The 19,703-nt window shown below is 52.6% G+C and overlaps 1 protein-coding gene across 2 annotated transcripts in view; it reads right to left on the minus strand.

Moving 5' to 3' along the window:
* The window catches only part of CDH23 (cadherin related 23), a gene marked incomplete at its 5' end in the record, with an annotated part of 186,514 nt that overhangs the window by 68,267 nt on the left and 98,544 nt on the right, over positions 1–19,703 (minus strand). For both annotated transcript variants that reach the window (XM_084210353.1, XM_084210354.1), the window contains 2 exons: positions 11,904–12,062; positions 12,804–12,953. In XM_084210353.1, the coding sequence (XP_084066479.1) occupies positions 11,904–12,062; positions 12,804–12,953 (309 nt within the window). The remainder of the gene's footprint in view (positions 1–11,903; positions 12,063–12,803; positions 12,954–19,703) is intronic.

Here is a 19,703-nt window from a genome sequence, read left to right on the forward strand (position 1 = left end):
AGGATGCTCAGCTGCTCAAGCCCCCGGGGAGGAAACACACACTCCCTTTGAGGGAGCACACGCCTGCAGAACACCCCAAATCCCACCGAGCTGTCAGCAATCCCAGGGTGCCAGCTGTTTTCCCGTGGCTTTTCCCAATCACTGACTCGTTTTCCCCCCCAGCATGCAAGCATCCATCCCCACAGCCCGGGGAGGGAAGGCATCTGGCTGGAAGTTTCTCGGGGTTCCACCTGGAGAAGCAATCAAATGGCTTTTATGGCTCTCCTCTCCTGCCTGGAATATTAAAGCGGGATTTGCCCACTGGAGCCTGCAAAAGGGCAGGAGGAAAACGCAGGTCCACATCTGTACTTTTATGAGCTGTCACCAGCACAGACCATTTCTAAAAAAACCCACATTTGTGCAGCTAAACTCTGGGAGAGTGGCAAGAAGAGGAAGCCTGGATAACCCAAAGGATTAATTTACTGAGCTGCAGCACGGTGCGGGCACCCGGCACACAAATCACACAAAAAATACCCATGGCATGGCTCTCTGTCCGTCTGCATCCCCCAAGCACAAATATTTGGGATGTCTCCTTTTGTCCCAGCGAGGGCCATCACATCCACCCTTCCCCACCCAGCGGAGCAGGAGACAAAAGCGAGGAGGTTCTGCTCTTGTGGGCAAATCTGCAGGAAAGGGCATGTCGTCCAATTTGTTCAGGAAACAATAGCAATGTTTGACATGTCATCAGGATTGATGGAGCAGAAATTTACATGGGTAGAATTCAGTTTTAAGCAGCTCCACGGAGCTTCACCCGGTAATGGTTTAGACATTCATCATCCGCCAGACCCACTCGACGACTCCTTAAACTGCCGGAGATTAACTCCGCTGGCAGCAGGAGGAGTCAGCACGGGCTCAGAGAACCAAGAAGAGCCTTCGAGGTGGCTCAGATCCCCCACCGAGCCCCTGGGATGGCAGTCCTCATCCCAAAACTCTCAGACAGGGATGAGCAGCTGGAAGTTGGTCGCAGGAGCGCGTTGGAATGACGATCAGGGCTGCCGTGGCTGAAGAGCCAAACCCTTCCCACCTCTCCCAGGTCCCAGCTCTGTTTGTTCTCCTTCACCCTCTTTGTTTTCCCTGCCTCACGTGCACAAAGCAGGAAATAAAAATTGATGGGGAACAAATTGCTTTGGCCAGGAGCTCTCTGCTTAAAAGAGTTGTGGCAGGAAAGCAATTACAGGACGTCAAAAAGCTGTCAGGCTGCTGGAGTGACCGGGCAGAGCCCGCTCCAGCAAGATGCCTGTGGCTTGGGAAAGCAAACAGAAGGAGGATTCCCATCTGCTTCCTAGTTTGTTTTTTTTTTTTTGATTTGTTTTCTAGGAAAGATGTAGTTGCTGTGTGGGGCTGACTGGGCAGCCACAGGCTGCTCAGACTGTGGTACAGGAATTCCAGGGTGGGAAGCCATGCCCTGGCATCCGACTGATTTTTGGAGCCACCAAAACCTGCATGTATAAAGCAGGCAGCCATCCAAACATCCCTTCCTCAAGGCAACCTCAGTTCCCAGGGGAATAACAGCTACCTGCTGGTAGCCACTGGGATTGGGATTTGATTTGTGATTCGGAGGAGACAAATGCGCAGGGCCGAGGGCTTTCGTGAGATGCAATCACCGGGCTGCGAGAGCTGAATGGAAAACCAATGGAAAACCTACTTAAAGTCATTATGGAATGACTTCAGTGGGAAAACAGCTCTTTTGTCAGCATTGCCTGGCCTGGCCGCGCTCTCTCCCAGGCTTTTATGGAGGGACTGCCCGGTGGGAGGTGGCAATCAGAGCTGGTGGCTGGCTGGCTCTGGAGCCCAGTGGCTCCAGTGATTAGCTGGGAAGGAGGGAGTGGGGAATCAAGGCAATGCCAGGCTGCCACTGCTTCCCCAGCAGCTCCAAGGCCTGCCCAGGGCCAGCAGCTCAATCGGCGCTAATGACCCTGGAGGGCTGCGCTGAACCCGCATAGGGGGGAAAAATAGTCAATCAACCCCCCTGGGAATGGCAGAGCTTTCCCCCACCTCTTCTGCCAGCCACCAGGGAAAACAAGAGCCTTCCTGATTGTGTTTTATAACAGCAGCCCCTGCAACATCAGCTCCACACAGGCGAGGTTAACACTTGCCTGGGCAGCCGTGATTTAGCGGGCAGTGATTTACTGCAGCCGGGCTGCTGGAATGGCTGGAGACTGGGCTTTAAAACACCAGGCGACAGAAGATGGCCCAAAAGTGAGATAAACAGGCTCTTCCAGCATGGCTTTGCACTGGTGACACCCAAGACCATTTAAATGTTTTTACTGGAGCTGGGTGCAAGTCCTCTGCTAATGAACCGCATTGATTTCATATTCCGCTGTTGTCCACCTAAATGGCAAGTGGCACATCTCAGCGATTAAATAACCCCACAACTGCCTGGCCTGACATCTCAATCACCTCGCTGTTGGGTCTCTAATGAATTTTACAGCCCAGCAAAATGGAAGAAATTAAGGTCAAAGCCTAGTGGAAGAAATATAAATTCTCAATGATCACTAAAGTGTTTGCGAGAGCTCTGGGAAGCCGATTGCGCCGCCCACCATCTGCAACTGCACCTTGCCCAGGTGAGAGGCCCAGCAGGCACAGGGGGGATAAAAGCAAAGGAGGAGGGATGGGCTGAACAGGTCCTTGCCATGAGATGGGACATGAACATGTTGCATCCCAGCCTGGAGAAAGGGAACTGCGAAACCCAAGTGGTTTGCATATCCAGTGGTTCCCAAACACCCAGGTCAGGCCAATTACCCTCCTCTTCACACACCAACCTCAGCGTGGCAGCAGCACCAGGGGCACCTCAAGGTCATCTGTCCAGGGGTGACACTGCCTGTGTCACAGTGTCACTCAGCCAACAGCAGCCCCTGGGTGCTGATGCCCATGGGAGCCTTTTGTTGGATGAAACACTGCCCTGGATGCTTTGGGAGTGACTGAGGGCAGCTTTGAAATCAGATTAAAATCCCAGGAGTGTTGGCTCCATAGGAACTTTGTGGGTGTAGAAGCACGAGGAGTCTGGGAGAGGATGTATCAAGGCAATGGCCCCAGAGGGACTGCTGAGAAGGAGGTGTGAGGCCAGGGTGTTCACGTGGCAGAGAGCATCACCTTGGGAAAGCTTCTCCCTCAAACTCTCAGCCACATCCCAAATCACCAGGCAAAGCCAGCAGCAGAGGAAAACCACCCAGCCCCATCTCCTAGTGGGAGGCATGGGGGGGAATCCTGCTGCCTGCTTGTGCAATTTGGACAGGAGCAGGGCTGAATTTTTCTCCTGATTTTCTTTCCCCTCTCATGGGCTGAATTGTTGGGTTTTTCCTTTTTTTTTTTCAGCTGGGCAGGGGGAAGGGGCCAGGCTGTGATTTTGTTTTGTTTTCCCACCTCTGCTCTAGCTGTGCATTTTTCCTGACAGCTCCATCAGGACAGGGAGAGGCTGCACAAGCTACAATAAGCGTCTCTCTCTCTTTCTCCTCAGCTCTTGGGCTGTCATGATTCCTATTCCACCCCATTTCGGTCTCACGGATTGATATTTAGATTAAAGAGATAAACACAGCCAAAGAGCACTGGGCCCTGACAGAAAGACGAGGACTTCAGATCTGTCAATCATTCCTGGTAACTCCCTCCTCCCCTTCCCTTTATTTACAGAGCTGGCTTGATAAGAATATTTAATGGGAACAAGGAGTGCAAGCATATTTTTATACTTGTAAAAACCCAAGGAGCACGCAGGAAGAAGCCAAGCCATTCATGTTTAACTTTCCAGGCAATTTGGAATCATCTGCTTTGATTATTTAACTCTTTACTGTTTCTTGTGTTTGCAGTTTTCCTCTCCTCTTGCAGATAAAGGATTCAATTTTCTTTTAAGCGGCAGGGAAATTGGAAGAGATTTTGTTCTGTTTAAGCACAGCTGGAGATGGAGCACTGGGGAGGGGGGATTGAGAACAACAAGATCAATTAAGATGCTGACAGGGAGGGAGAGCTGTGTGGGCCACAGGTGGGGAGAAGGGCTGGAAGAAAGGACAAAGCCCAGGCTTGGAGGGCATCAGAAACGTCCAGCTGAGAGTCCTCCAACCCCACAAGCTGCTGCTGAGCCATGCTTTCATATTCCCACCAGTGCCCTCTGGATGCCCTCCTGCTTTCTTAGATCCTCTCCACACCTCTGAGCCTCTGCACCACCCAGCTTGCCCTGGACATTTGGCTGGCAGTCCCCAGTTATCCCCACCCTGTCCATTCCTCCTCTGCAGCAAGGACATTTTCCCTCCACATAAAGCAGAAGGAAAGGGCTGGGAGTCCCCCCAGTGTTTCCCCACCCTGTACTTCCATGTGAGAAGGTGGAAGAGGTGCAAGGTGCTCCTAAGGTCGGTGGGGCAGGTGACTCCCTGCAGAGCAGGACACAAACTCAACCCCCTGAGCAAGATGTGGAGGGTCAGTCCGCTGAAAAAGGTGGAGAAGCCCTGTGCTGCCCTCGTGGTGGCACCACCTCTGGTCCTGACGCTGGGAGGTGCCACCAAAGGGGCAGGCGATGGGTTATCCCACGCTGATTCCCCATGGGAGATCCCTGGGTGCAGGGGATGGGTTATCCCACACTGATTCCCCATGGGAGATGCCTGGGTGCAGGGGATGGGTTATCCCACACTGATTCCCCATGGGAGATGCCTGGGTGCAGGGGATGGGTTATCCCACACTGATTCCCCATGGAAGATGCCTGGGTGCAGGGGATGGGTTATCCCACACTGATTCCCCATGGAAGATGCCTGGGTGCAGGGGATGGGTTATCCCATGCTGATTCCCCATGGAAGATCCCTGGGTGCCTTTTTGTCCATCCACTGATTTCCAAGGTGTTTCCCCACCTCGCTTCAATGGCTGTGTCCTGATTCCATGCAACCTTCCCAAAATTAGGAGCAGTGTAGGTTTTTGACTTGAGGCTGGTCCACAAGTCACCATAGCTGTGTGAGAGAGAAGCAGAGCTCAGGGTGAGCCCCTCACCCACCAGCACCTCAGAGCTGCAGCCTCCACTGCTGCCTTGGATCCCCAGCTGGTTCTGCCCCCCTGCATTTATTTATTCTTCAAGAAGAAGGGGAAAGAGAAGCTTTGGAGATCACCAAGAAGCAACAGACAGCAGCAATTCTGCAGGTGTTGGGGAACAGAGAGAGTGCCCTCGGCCACAGGGATGGCAGAAATTGGACTTTTCTGTCCAATTCCACAGAACCACCCAAACCCACGGAGAAGAAGGTGAAGAAGAAGGAGCAGCCTCTGCCCCAAAACCTCCACCTTCCTTTATATGGCCTTGGCCACAGGGATGGATGGATGGAGGGATGCAGGGCAGGGTGACTCCTGAAGGGAACCAGAAGAACCCCAAAGGCTCTCCAAGCCTCCTTCCACCCACATCAGGCCTCGGGGTGGGACAAACCCAGAGGGATGCATCCCACAGTGGCTCTGGGATGGCTGCAAAGCAGCGTTGTGGTACGTGGGAACGCCGTGGGGGGATGCTGGAGCCCACAGACCATGGCACCCAAACTCACAGGCTGATGGCTGATGGGGAAAGTGATTTGCATCCTAAATAGCTGTTTATTGATGTCTGCAACTCTCCTTGCCAGGGTGGGAAAAGTACATTATTGCTTTCTTGTTGACTGGCGTTTACAGCTGGCTGGAAAGAAGGGGGAAGAAAATCAGGCCGGGATTGATTTTCCCATCCCCAACAGGAGGCCAAAGAGAGATGGAGACAGCAGAAGAAAACTGACAGCTGGGTGGTAAAGGAGAGGAACTTTGCCAACCAAATTAAAGGTTGATTTAATGAGGAGAGTAATGGAAGGTTAATTAGCACATTTACTTCATTAGGCTCCTACTAACAAGGCTTCTCCCGAGGAAGTGCAGTGGCAGGGAGGGGGAGGATGAGAATGCAGGTGAATGGGGATGATGTTCAGGGAGGGACAACCCATGGAGGGTAGGAGAAAGGGACTGCTCAGGAATGTGAACCCATATGTGTGTTTGTGTGTGTATATATATATATATATATATACACACAAGACTGCCTTGGAGATCCAGGTTATCAAGCCCCAAGGGAACACGGTGCCTATTTTACCTGCCTTGCCACATATCACAAGATACAGAGGCTCATTCCTGTGCCAAAATCGATGCCTGCTGGTTGAATTGGGCACCCCAGTTTATAACCTGAGGTCTGCTGGAGATGCTCACACTGTTTCTGAGGGTTTCCAAAAGATAACTGTGGAAAGCCCACCAGCAGCTTGCCCAAAAGTATTCTGTGTGTGTGTTTGTGTGTATTTAAAGCTCTGGGAAGTCTCCACATCCATTTCAGACTTCCTGAGGGTGGCTGTCATCAGGAGAAACCCAGCCCCAACCCAGGCCAGAGGTGTTTCAGGGCAAGGAGGACGCCAAGGCAAGGCAGAGCACATAACCTCACAGGGGTTTGGGAGGAGGATAACCCACAGAGAAGGAAATCATGAACTTTGCAAGGATTTGGGACAAATAGCTACACAAACCATCCCAGAGAGGTGCTGATGTGGTCTCCAAAGCATGGCTCATCTATCTGCCCCATGCCTGACCTGGCTGGAGCCAGGAAGAGCCAGCAGGAGAGGATCAGGAGCAGCAGCAGGGGCTAATGCCTGCTGGGAGATGCTTGTGTGGGGCTTGAAGGAGGGAAAGTGGGCAATTAATTCCCTGCAAGCCCCTCCATGCCTCCGTGTCCAATTCCACAAAACCACCCGAACCCATGGAGAAGAAGGTGAAGAAGAAGGACCAGCCCCTGCCCTAAAACCTCCAGCTTCCTTTATGTGTATTACTATAGTCTAAAACTGTGTGATATCCCACACTTCTGTTCAAACCCCACAGCCACAATCCCAGTTCTGTCATTCCATTCTGGAAGCTTCTCCATGGCCTCAGATCACGCGCAGTGTTCTCCTGGGGGTCAGTGCCTGTCAGCAGAGAAACTCTGAAATTCTCAGCACCCAGGGCTCCAGCAGGAGAGCAGGAAGGGGTCAGCAGCATGCCCCCAGCCCTCTGCTGCTTGGCAGCCAGCTGATGGAGCCCACAGCCGCTGATCCCAGCCTGTGCAGCCAAGCCAGACCGGGGCAAATAAAGCAGAGAGGAGGGATCACGGGGCTAGGATTACTTTCCACACTTCCCTGGAGAACCATTTTTCTCCAGACACTTCAAGGCAAATCAAATGCATTGTTGTGTTCAAAACAAGTTACTCTTGGTTTGTTTGGGCTTTAATGATTTTGGTTATCAGAGCTTTTCAGGAGGACTTTGCTGTGCAGATCTGTGGAGTGCGAGGAGCTTAAGGAGATCTCCCGCCCCTTAATTCCTGCCTCCTGCTGGGTCGTCTTAGCCCCCTTCCCCATTCCCCAGGTCTAGCAAATCCATCAGCAACTGGAGCACAGCTCTGGGAGGCCCCTGGCAGCTGCTGGCCAAGCAGCAGTGCCCAAAGGCAGGTGTGGAGGAGCACTGTGCTCTCTGCTCTGCAGCTTGGCAGCCAGGCAGGACCCTGAGATGTCACAGGCTCAGCACCTTCCCTGAGCCAAACACCAGCCCAGGGACAGGAGGGGATGCTGGGCTGAGCTGCCCCCTCCTCTCCCTGGTGGAGGGAGCTCCCTGCAAGCTGGGCTGGGTGTTGGTGACCTCAGAAGCAAGGCCATGTTTATGGAGCTGCTTCCAGCCAAAAAAAAAACTTGCCAGCTGAAAGCTCCCTCCTGCTGTCCCCCTGGCCAGGTTGCAGGAGAGCTCTTCAGGGGAGCTCCACCAGGATGAGCTGCTTCCAAACCCTCCACTGCTTCCCAACCCTCCACTGTTTCCAAACCCTCCACTGCTTCCAACCCTCCACTGTTTCCAAACCCTCCCCTGCTTCCAAGCTCTCCGTGCCTGGGAGAGGAAGGAGCAGAGACCTGGGCAGCTATGTCTGATGCCAGACCAGCATCATTCCCCCTCACAGCCTCTGAGCTCTCAGCCTTCCCTTTCTTCTCCTGTCCCAGCTAAAGGAGGGCTTGGGAAGCACAGCTCCCAGCTGCTGGCAATGAGGCAGCCTGGAGCAGCATGCCTTCTCCTGCCTCTGGACTCAAGGATTAGCAGAAGGTGTCCCTGCCCACAGCAGTGGAGCGGGAATTAAATGAGCTTTAAAGGTCCCTGCCAACCTGAAGCATTCTGTGATTCTGCTCATGGCTCCATCTGGGCACGTTCATCCCCCCAGCTTGATTCTTCCCCAGAGCTTCCCATCCCAGAGCCCCACACACCCTCTGCCCCGAGCCAGAGCAGGCACCACAGCTCACCACACCTCTCCAGGCTCCATCCTTCCAGCTTGCTCCTGTCAGGAAAGCCAGCACCCCTCCAAGCCACTGGCCACCAGCACCTGGTGGGACTGTCAGAGCCCCAGTTAATTCAGGGTGCAGGGTATGTTCTCTCTGCCTCGTTCCTGGAAGGCATGAAGTTATACTGGCTGCCTCCTTGCTCAAGAAGTGTGAAATTCTTTCCCTGACCTTTTCTGTTATGTTATTAAAAGGCTTCATGGCCAGTTGTTTCAGAAAAAAAAAAAAAAGTATTTCAATATCTGCTGGTACTGGGGCAGAACTGGTCCATCTCTTCAGGATGAGCTCTGCTCACCTCCCTGCTTTGCTCCTGCTTCACAGAAAGTGTTTGCTGCTGTGTGGGACCTCCAAGCCTTTCCAGCCTGCCTTCCTGGCACAGCAGGGCAGGGAAAAAAGGAAGTTTACATTGAGAGAGGCCTCTAACAACTGCAGAGCCTTGTCCTTCAGTCATCACAGACATGCAATGGACAGGGAGCTCCAAACAGCCGTGATTTATGTGGCCTGGGAGCTTTGGCTGGACTAAGGAACCCTCCACACTGCAAAAAATCCAGGGATCTGTGGCCTAAGGGGCTTATCACACTTGCAAAGAGTTGTGGAGTCAGTAAGGTTGGACATGGCCTCTGAGATCATCCACAAACCCAGCCCTGCCGAGCTCATCCCACACCCAGCACCAATATTTATGTGCTCTTTGGACATCTCCAAGGATGGTGACTCCACCACTTCCCTGGGCAGCCTGCTCCAACGCCTGACCACCCTTTTCACTGAAGAAACTCCTAATAGCCAATGTAAACCTCCCCTGGCACAGCTTGAGGCTGTTTCCTCTTGTCCTGCCGCTGGTTAACTGGGAAGAGAGCTCGACACCACCTCCTGTCAGGGAATTGTGGAGAGCCAGAAGGGCCCCCCTGAGCCTCCTTTTCTCCAGGGTGAGCCCCTTTCCCAGCCCCAAGAGGATGAAAGCAGGGGATAAAGCAGCTTTTGGGCACACTGTGAGCCCCCTGTGCAGGGCAGGAGCTGTTCCCATGGAGCCTGGCCTCTCCAGATATTCTCGTGCCAGCAAACGACCACCTGAGCCTAAACAATAAATGCCTTTCAGGCACAGAATGAAACAGATGGATGGATGGACAGGGAGGTGGAGGGAATGCTAAGCAGGGAGCAAACAAATTCTTAGAGGGTGGACAAGGCTGTGCCGTGCTAGGGAATCCTTCAATTCCCTTTGACCAGGAATTGCAGGATCTGAGCCCACTCTTCCCTGGGCACAGGGAAGGAGGCAGGGAGCAGAGAGCAGGCAGCAGCTCTGTGTCCCTGCTGGCTGCCTGCACTTGGGGTTGTTTTACAGTTGATTTATACGTGTAACAGGCAATGTTTCTCTGCTGTCACTGGCGTGAGGAGCTGAAGAGCTGTAGAAACAAACGGCCATTTGTCACAGCAAATGAAGTCTACTAGCTCTTTCCTTCTGCCTTTCCCTTTCAGCTGGCTGAGGGCAGCCTGGAGAGGGTGGCACTGAGGAGAGCCTTTCCCCTCCTTTCCTCCACACAGACCATCAGCCACAGCTGAGCTGGGATAGCCAGGATGCACTCACTGGAGGATGGGCAAACAGCCCAGGGGTTTTTGGGCTGCTGGGATAGCCAGGATGCTGGGCTGGGCAGAAGATCAGCGACCTCCCCTTGCCTCAGCTCCCGTGGTTTTAGCTGCTTGTCTCCCTGCCAGAAAGGTGCTGCAGGCACTGCTCTGTCCTGCCAGCTGTGCCTGGCCATCTCCAGCAGCAGCTGGCACCAAGCCTCCTGCCACCCTTCAGCAACCACTCACCCAGCCCACGCACTGCCCTCTTCATCCCTGCTCATCAATTCCCTTGACCCCAAAAGCCAGCTGATTTTTTAGCACCCTGAGCCCCACTGTCTCTCCAAACCTGCATTTCTTGCACAGAGGAGCCCAAAAAGAGAGGAGCCAACAGAAGCCCCCTTTCATGAGGATGCCATCCAGCAGCCACCAAGGATGTGAGCATGCCACGTGGCTGGCCAGGCTTTCTCCAAAACCCCATCTCTAACCCCTATGCATGAATATTCCTGAGCAAGGGGAAAAGAAGGAAGAAAAGGAGAGGAGGAATTTATCAGCAAGGAAAGCAGGTGTTTTGTCTGCAGCACGTGGGACAGGTGGAGAGACACGGCAGCGACCAGAGGGCTGCAGCTCAAAGGCAAGCGGCCGCAGCAGGAAGAGCTGATACTTTATGAGGGCTGTTAAAAGTTTGGGATCAGCTGGGAGGGCAATTTGGATTTCAGTGCTAATTGCATCCATTCTGATTTACCATAGAAGACTCAACTCCTGGCATTTTGTGTTCGCTCTGAAATGCTGGCATAGCTGGAAGTTAGCTGGGGAAAGAGGAGACGCAGTAACAATCTCATTGTTTAGTGTCTGACGGCCTGACTAGCTAAACATCTGCTTGAAATATTAATAACTGTCAGATGGGAACAGCTCGGGGGCTCTATACAGTTTCACACCATCTGTTTGTAAAGTAAACACACTTACACACAGGCACATGCACCCCACTCTTTTGTCCGGGCTTTTGTCCTCTGAATGGGCATTCCTGCATGGATGGGAGACCAGGGGCTGTGCCTGGGGAGGGCAGGGGGACAAGGAAGGGGCAGGAGGGCAGCTGGAGCAAATGCACTGGAGAGAGAGCCAGGCAAACTCATTCCTGACTAATGGCAGTGGCAGCAGCACACCCAAAGTGTAGCAGGGGGCTTGGTGCTCCCTGCTGTGGTATTCCCCATCCCACAGGAGCTTTGGTGCCTTTCCCAGTGGTGTTTCAGCACAGGGTTTTGTTGTGGTTCTTGCACCAGGAAATGTGTCTTCTCCATAAGGATTCCAACCCACTCACAGAAGAGGAAAAGAGCCCTATGGAAACGCTCCCTGCTATCACCACACCTCTGCCTGCCTCTGTGCTGCTGCCAGCCGTGTAGTACCACGGTCTGCTAAACAGAGACATTCCCCTCCTTTTCCATCCTCCACCCTTTCAATGGTGTGACCAACCTCACTTGGGTTGAGGAAGATGATGCTTCCAAAGAGGCCAGTGAGAAAAGCCACACCAGGGGCACCGTGACCACTGGGGTGGGTGTCTGCAGGTGAAATGCAGTGCATTTCTCTCTTTGAATTCCTGCTGTGGCAGGAAACACACACACATCTTCCAGAGAGCAGGAAAGGTCAGGACATCTGCTCCAAAAGCCCATGGGAAGTCAACGCCCTGCCAACCTTCCAGCTTCCAGGGCAAATAAAGCAGAGAGGAGGGATCACAGAGCTAGGATTACTTTCCACGCTTCCATGGAGAACCATTTTTCTCCAGACACCCCAAGGCAAATCAAACTCATTGCTGTGTTAAAAACGAGTTTGTTTGGGCTTTAATGATTTTGGTTATCAGAGCTTTTCAGGAGGACTTTGGCTTGCCCACCAGGTATACCCCACCACCAGCATCTCCTAAAGCTCCCTTCCCAGGCTAGCCCTTGGTCGGGGACACCGTAACGCCAACACACGCGCCAGGGGCTGGGCGAAGGGAGCTGGGACGCTCCTACTCACGTGGACCTGGAGGACGGTGGTGCCCACAGTGGTGTTCTCCAAGAGGCTGACGTTGTAGAGGGCCTTGCTGAACACGGGCCGGTTGTCGTTCTCGTTGATCAGGTTGATTTTCACCCGCGCGAAGCCGACGTGGTCCGGGACGCTCTCGTTTGCGAAGAGCTGGGCAAAACGGGAGGGTGGGGTTGGAGATGCTGGGAAGCTTGGGAGGGTTACTCATCCTTTTTTGGTGGAGTAAACAAGGCTCAGTTCCCTCACCAGCTGAGCCAGCTCAAGGCAAACCAGCAACAGAGCTGGACCAGGAGGACGGCGAGGGTTTTGGCACCTATAGGTGCTCTTAAAACAAAGTTTTATGCTCTATAAAGCTTTTATGGCCCTGCTCTGCTTAAGCTCTTGCAGCTGAGCCTTTGGATGTTGGAAAGAGAAAGTGCAGAGCAAATCTCTTCCCCACCTCCTTCTTTATTATAATTTCCGATTTTTTTGGCTCTTTTGTAGTGCTCCACTGTTTCATAGTGGGGATTGTGATGGAATGGTTGGGGCTGGGAGGAACCTTTAAAGGCCACCTAGCCCAACCTCCTGCCATGGGCAGGAATATCTTCCACTAGACAGGGTTGCTCAGAGCCACATCCAACTTGACCCTTAATTTCCAGCAATGGGGCATCCACCTTTTCTGGTATCCCCTTCCAGTGTTTCACCATCCTCATGGAAGAAAACCTTCCTTACACTTAATTTAAATCAACCATCAAAAGCCATCCCCCCTTGTCCTTATGGCAGCAGTCCCTGCTGAAACGTTTGCTCCATCTTTCTCCTAGACCCTCTTCAAAAATGACCCTCTTTAATGGTCATTTTTAGGTCATGCTGAAAACTGTGGCGGTCCCACAGAGCCCAGGGGTGCAGCCTTACCGAAAATTCATAGCGGGGAATGGTCTCGAAGTCCAGCGGCACGGCCACGCGCACGCGGATGTCCGCCTTCCCCTGGATGGAGGTGGGCGAGATGATGAAGTGGTTGGAGTTGTTGCCCACCAGATAAACCTCAAAAACGCTGTTGGGTCCCTGGGAAGGGAAAGAGCAGGGTTGGTGTTTTATTTACAAAACCCACGTGCACCTGACGGGAGTGGGAATGCACCCTTGGGATGACCCCGCGCAGCGCACAGAGAGGAAATCCCTTTTGCTGGCTGAAGGTGCCCACAGCACACAGGGATTTCACTACCTCAGGCTGGGGGCACAGCCTGGGTGGTGCCTCTCCCATGCAGAAGGGCTTTTCCCAGTAAGGCAGCTCAAACTGGGAACTGGGAAAACTCCTCCTCTCCCAAGGTCTGGCCAGCAAAGCAGCGAGGTCGCCGACATACTGATGCTTTCAGAGCCTTGCTCTGAGCATGGCCCCCTTCCCAGAGCACAGCCCAGCAGAGCACGTGAAAAGCAAGCTCAGAAGCTGCCAGAGATGAATTTCCAATTTTCCCTGAATGACCTCCCTCCTATCAGAAAAAGTGGCCAATTAAATGCACGAAGGGGCACTAATGGCAAAAGCTGCCTAAGTGTGACCGCTGAGAGCGGGTGACATGAGCAGAATCTCTGCCTTGCCCCGCTCCTTGCACACCTCCGTGCAATCCGTGGAGCTGAGGGCACGCTGAGCATCTCCCAGTGGATCCCCATAGCAGGAGCAAGCCCTGAGGACACCCACAGAACCACACAAGGGCACCCAGAGCCTTGGGAGCCCTGCTGGAGGACAGTGGGAGCATCTCAGGGTGGACTGGCGCCTTCCATGAGCTGTTTTAGTGCTGAACACGGAAGGGAGGGATGCTCCCAGCACCCCAGACACACCCCTGGGCAGGAGGGAGCAGAAGATACAGAGAATGGCAGAAGGAAGCATTACTTCCCAGGCTGTTTTGTGCCCTACCCGCAGGATGTTGGTTTGCACAAATGGCCATTTCTCACTTCCCACCAGTGACAAAAAGCAACTCCATTGAGGAATTTCTGCCCATCTCTGCTGAGGAGCCCTCAGGATCCCTCCCAGGGCCTGCACCCTCCCTGCAGTACACGAGAGCACCTTTTGTGGCACCGAGATGAGAGGGATTTTCTTGGGAGCCAGAGAAGAGTGAGTTTGTTGGAGGCACGAGATAAAAGTTGAAACATCAAAAGAAATCCAAGTGTTTGCAGGAAGAGAGCCAGGTGGATTAACTCCCCTCTAGCTGGGGAAGGAGATCAGCTCCAGATACCCACTATCCCTAATTAGCAGCCCCTCCAGTGCCTCAGTCTCCCCACGTGAGGTCTGGAGAAGGGGGATGCAGCTGCCTCTGGGGAGGGCTGCTGCGAGTTGCCATTTATATATTTATTCAGCTATTTATTTTTTTCCCTGGGCCCCCATGCTGCTTTCCTTGCTCCTGGTTCCCAGAGCTTGCGAGCCCCCTGCGGATGCCTGAAAGCACATCTGAATATTCAAATTGTTATCAGCTGCCCAGCAGAAGGGCCTGGCTAAGCCAGGCTCACAGCAAGGACCCCCCACTCCAGAGGAAGCCACAGGGAGCTGCTTACATTTCCCTCACCCCTTCCTACCTGCTCCTGCCACCCAGAGCAAACAACGGATTTGAAACGTGGTTGGGAAGAGGAAAAACAAGCGCTGCATCCCCAGGCTCTCAAAGGTCCTGGTGTGCAGTGATCACAGCCCAGCACCATCATCTCCTTGCAGTGCCAAGGATGAGGATGTTATCAGTGACCTGCTTTGTGTGCTCATTCCCCTCTCCATCCTCTGACCTTCCAGCTCCCGCACGGCTCAAGTTTTTCCCCACCACTGTAAAACAAACCGAGCCCCTTGCCTTCCTTTAGAGCCACAAATTAAGGAGCAGCCTGCCAAAGCTCAGCCACCCTACCACAATAAACCTGTCTCCCTCTGAAACAAATGGACCCATAAAAAGCAGGTTTTGGAAGGAGGGAAGGAAGTTTGCTATCACCCAGCGCCGGGATGCGGCCGCACATTTTCCAGCTCCTTCATCCCATGCCAGCACTCGGGGCTTGCCCTCGCCATGGCTCAAGGCTGCTGCCCTCTGCCTCCTTCCTGGCAATCAAATCTCTCAGGCAGCACCACAACTGAGTGAAATTTTGTGTTGATTCAGCTCAAAGGCAACTGGAGCTGCAGTCGGGTGTAATTACGGCTTTGTTCTCCGCGGAGCGCGTAACCGGAGCTGCCACGGCGACCTCCCACCCCAACCCTGCTTCCAAAACAGCCACCCCTGGCTGATCACACAGCATTTTTGGACAATTTGTGACAGGCCTGGTTGCCAGCCTGAAATCCCCTCTGAAATTCCAGGGGGAGAAGCCAGGGCACAGGCAGGAGCCCTGGGAGCTCAGGTGTGAGATGCCAGCAGGTGGGTCCAGCCGTCACCCCACAGGTCTGAAGCTTCAGGTGGGACCTGCTCATGCACCTGCTGTGATTCATGGACAAAAATCTGCTCTCCCAGCTTGCAATCCACACTCACATGGCAGAGATCACCACGAAGCAGGAAACCCCTGCTCCCAGCAGGAGGCTGGGGCAGCCACATCAGCTGTTTCAGCTGGGACTGAGGGTGGATCGTTGTTTTTATTGCTGCTTTTCCACCCACTATCCCTTCCTGGCTTCATCCATCACTAATGCTCCCACTCAACCCCTTCCTCGTGGTAGCACACCCAGAAATGCTTCAGGAATTATTCCACCTTCCAGCAGTCACAGCAAATATTTAGCATCACTTACCAACAGCTACGCAAGAAAACAAAGTAAAAACTAAAATAAGGCAAATCCCTAGACAAGTAGACAACCCTTCCTCAACAGCACCATTCCCTGAGGTGCACGGGTCGGTTGATTTCCTGCAATTATTTTCAGCACAAAGTGAACTAGACTTGGGAAAAGCAGCCTGGGAATCCTCGGTTTTGTCCTTTTCACGCTGCCTCAGTACAGATTTGCCTTTGGGTCCCTCTGTGCAATTTGCTTTTCCAAAATGGAGAGGCCTGCCTTCCTGAGGCACAAAATCCAGTGCAACTCCAGCTTTCCTCCCAGTCGCTTTCTAGGCACTTTCTGGGCTATTACCTGCAACAAGCTACGGAGGATTTAATATCCTTCATTCGGAATTCATTCAAATTCTGTTTGTATTCTAATCCAAAGAATGGAAAGAGATGAGAGTTTGGGAGTGGAGGTGAAGGAAGGGGAAAGAAGAAGTTGGGGTTCTTTTGAAAGCCATTAGAGCCTTTTTGTAGGGCTTGGATAACTTAGGCTTGGCTCTAGTGAGTCAGACACAAACGGTGCTTAATCCCTCCTCTGAAAACACAAGGCATGGAGGGGGTTATTCCCTGCACCCATTTCAAAGCATTTCACTCAGAACAGCCTCTCTGGGTGTTGCCTGCCTCCCTCCCACTGCCCAGCCAGCTTGGCATCCCACCACCCCTCTCCCACCTGGTGCCAATAACCCTTTTGAGAGCTCACTGGGCACTGGCACTTGTCCCCTGCATCCCTAAGGAACTCACTGGGCTGGCAGGCAACGCAGGATGCTGGGAGCAAAATGCTCCCCAACCCTTCTGATCCTCCTCCCCACGCCAGCAGCCCTATTCTCCCATCTTTTTGTCCCTCCTAAGTGTCAGCCCTTGCCCGCTCCCTCCCTCCTGGAGGAGTTTTCTCCTTCCCTGTTCTCCCCAGGTTATCTGCTGAATTCCACACACGCCTGCACAGACGGGGATCAATCCGAGGCTGCCTCGCCTTCAGCTTATCTCTGCTCCAAATGATTGATTTTCCCTCTTTAAGGGTAATTTGCTGGTGAATTCCATGTATTGCAAAAACCCCTGTGAAATCTAATTCAGCCCGACTGGCAGCTGGCACTTTTGGGAGAGAATGCTCGTGTGCCGTCAATTCCCCTTTACAGTTCCTTGCCATGTAGATCATATTTATAGTGCTTGTGCCTGTCATATGCATATATATGCTCTGGATGAATCATATATTGCCACCTGCACACTCATGGGCACACAGGATATCCTGGTGGGGGTCTCTGGTGGAGCTCTGTGCAGCGAAGAGAGCGTTTTCCCACGGCCCAGATTTTCCTTATTTGAAATTCCCCATTTACCTTCCTCGATATGCTTATTTTAGAGAATTGCTTCAAAATGATTATAAAATGTCAGGCCATCATGGTGGTACTTCAGACAGCTTCTGCCCTTTTCTTCCTCTTCACTCAACCATGCAGAGCTGGTTCCCTGGCATGCCTGGGCAGAGCAGGCTGCTGCTTCCCTTAAGAGGAATCCATGGATCTCAGAGCCATTAGGAAATGGGGGATGCCCCAAAGGATGCCCTGCTCCTTTTCCTGGATGGCCAAATCCTTGCCTTCTCCCTGTGACACTACATCAAGATGCCAGGGATGGAACACCAGCTTATCAAAAAGGACACCCCCTGTCTCCCAAATCAGCATCCATCTCTCCCAAATTCCAGCCCAGCAGCAGATGAGCCCTCTGAATTAACACCAACCTCAGCTCAGGGCTCTTGTTCTCAACCTGGAAACCAACCTTGCTGTGAAAGCAGACAAGTGCTTTAATCTTCTGCCTCACACACAGGATTTACTCCCCCCTGCTGAATAAATGAGGAGAACCCAACCACAGCCTGGGGGTGTCCAGTTGAGTGCAGGCTCAGCCTGAGCGCTGGGAAACCTCAATGGATTTTTTCTAAGGAGCTCTTGAATGTCTTGGGAAAGCTGTTCAAGGGTCTGCTCTCTATCTGGCAGGGAGAGAAACTCAGCTGCACAGCAGTTAATTCTTTTTTCCTTGGCTCATACAATCCCGGAATGGTTGAGGTTGGAAGGGATCATAAGCTCAGCTCATTCCAACCCATGGGCAGGGACACCTTCCCCAAGACAGGTTGCTCAAGAAGGCTGAATCAAAAACCCTGTGCAAACCCCTGTGTGCTCATTTCTCTTCCAGCAAGTCCTAGAGAATGCAGAAAGGAAAAGCTGAACACCTCTTGGCTGCACCCCAAATCCATGTGTGGGGCCACCTCGGTTGCCTCCCTCTTGAGGAGCTCCCCATCCCACCTCAGAGCTCAGCTCCTCCTGCAGCGAGACCATGGCTAGGTTTGGGGGGTGAAATCTGGGAGTTTGGAGGGGCTGGACTCTGGGGAAGGGCTTCTCCTTGGAGACACTCGCTTGGGAACCTTGTCTGAGAGGTTAATGCCAGCTGAGCTGCAGAAAGGCACTTAGAGCACAGAGGGAAAGCCAAGCATAGGCTTTCAAGTGTGGTCTTGTGTGCCTCAGAAATGCATTTTTAAGTGCTTTGCTGAATCGTTTAATCTGACTCCTTCCAAAGCCCATCATTTCAGTTTGTGCAAAACACACCAGAAGAAAGAAAGGCCAAAAACCCCATGGTTAAAAAAGGCTGTGTGGGCCTGGCTTTGAAAAGCCGTGTTTAACAGCCTTGGCAGCCCACAGGGTGTGTGTTAAAGGCCAGACCCATGTGACAGCCCTTTCCCCAGCTCTACAAAGGCACAATGACAGCAAGGCTCCCCAAAACCACCCAGACCCACGGCACCCCTGCACGGGGCAGAGTCCAAACAGCTCCCTCAACCAGCTGGAGGGCTAAAGGAGCAGTGCCTGAATTTTCCAGAGGGGCCAGACCCTCAGGGGCTCGGGAAATAAACCAATCTGCCAAGGGAATCTCCCAGGACTTTGTGACACAAGTTGGGAGGCAGGAGACAAACTCGAGCAAAGCCATCTTCCAAAGACTCCGGTTTTGATTTCCCGTGTCTCAACCCATCTGCTCTCATTTATTCCTCTCCCTGCCTTCCCTGGAGATGTGTATAACTCTCCTCTGGTTTCCCCCTGCCCCTTACACAAATGAGTCGTGTCATCTCCAGCATGAAGCCAGCGCTGCCAGAACAGCTTCTGTCAGCCACGTCCTCAGTCACATCCCTGCCTGAAGACCTCGGTCCTTGCCAACACATCCCTCCACCCCTGCACCCACAGAGAGAAGAGAGAGCCTGGTGCCACCTCAGCTACCTTGAATCCAGATGGTTTGTGAAACCCTCACAGCTCTCACGGGGCGCTTGAGCATCCGAAACATCGCTGCCAGGCAACTCTCTAACCTTTCTGTAGGTTTTTGCACTGAAACTTGGTGGGTCTTCAGGGCTCCACAAACACTTCTCTGGGAAGCAGTGCTGCCTGCAGGTGCACTCCTACTTCTATCTCATGCACATCTTTTTCATAAGCTGGGCATCTTTTCCCTTTTTTCCCCCCCCACAAAGTGCTACCTTGACAGTTAACCCAGTTGCAAGCATCCATGAGAGGAAATAAGGGAGATCCATCACAGGATAACGCAGGAAAAAAAGTAACCAACTGCTTATAACTTTCCTCCCTCCAGATATTCCAAGAATCAGCTCTCCTCTGCTTCTTATCAGTGAAAATAATGCCATGGTCAAAGCAATCTGTGTTAATATGATGGTCTCTGAAGACATGTACAGTAAAACTCCTTCAGACTCCCTTAGCACAAGAGATCCTCTCTCAGCAGTTTTAAAAATCTCAGCTAATTCTTTTGGGGAAATCTCAGGAAGTTAAAGAAATACATCAAAAGAACAGCGTGTATTTTTTGCTGGTGCGATGGGGAAGGCAAGGCTATTTTTTATTCTCCCATTTTAAAATTAGCAAGGCTGAAAAGTGAATTCTTGAATGGGAGTCACTCCAGTAAAATGAGCTTTTAACCAGAAATAATGACAGATCCTTCATCCTGGTGGCACAAACAGAAGTGTTACAATGCCCTTCAAGAATGGATCTGCTGACATCTCTCAGCAAGTACGACAGCAGCTCTATT

The sequence above is a fragment of the Fringilla coelebs genome (genome assembly GCF_963513975.1).
Source record: "Fringilla coelebs genome assembly, chromosome: 8".
NCBI classification, from domain to species: Eukaryota; Metazoa; Chordata; class Aves; order Passeriformes; family Fringillidae; genus Fringilla; species Fringilla coelebs.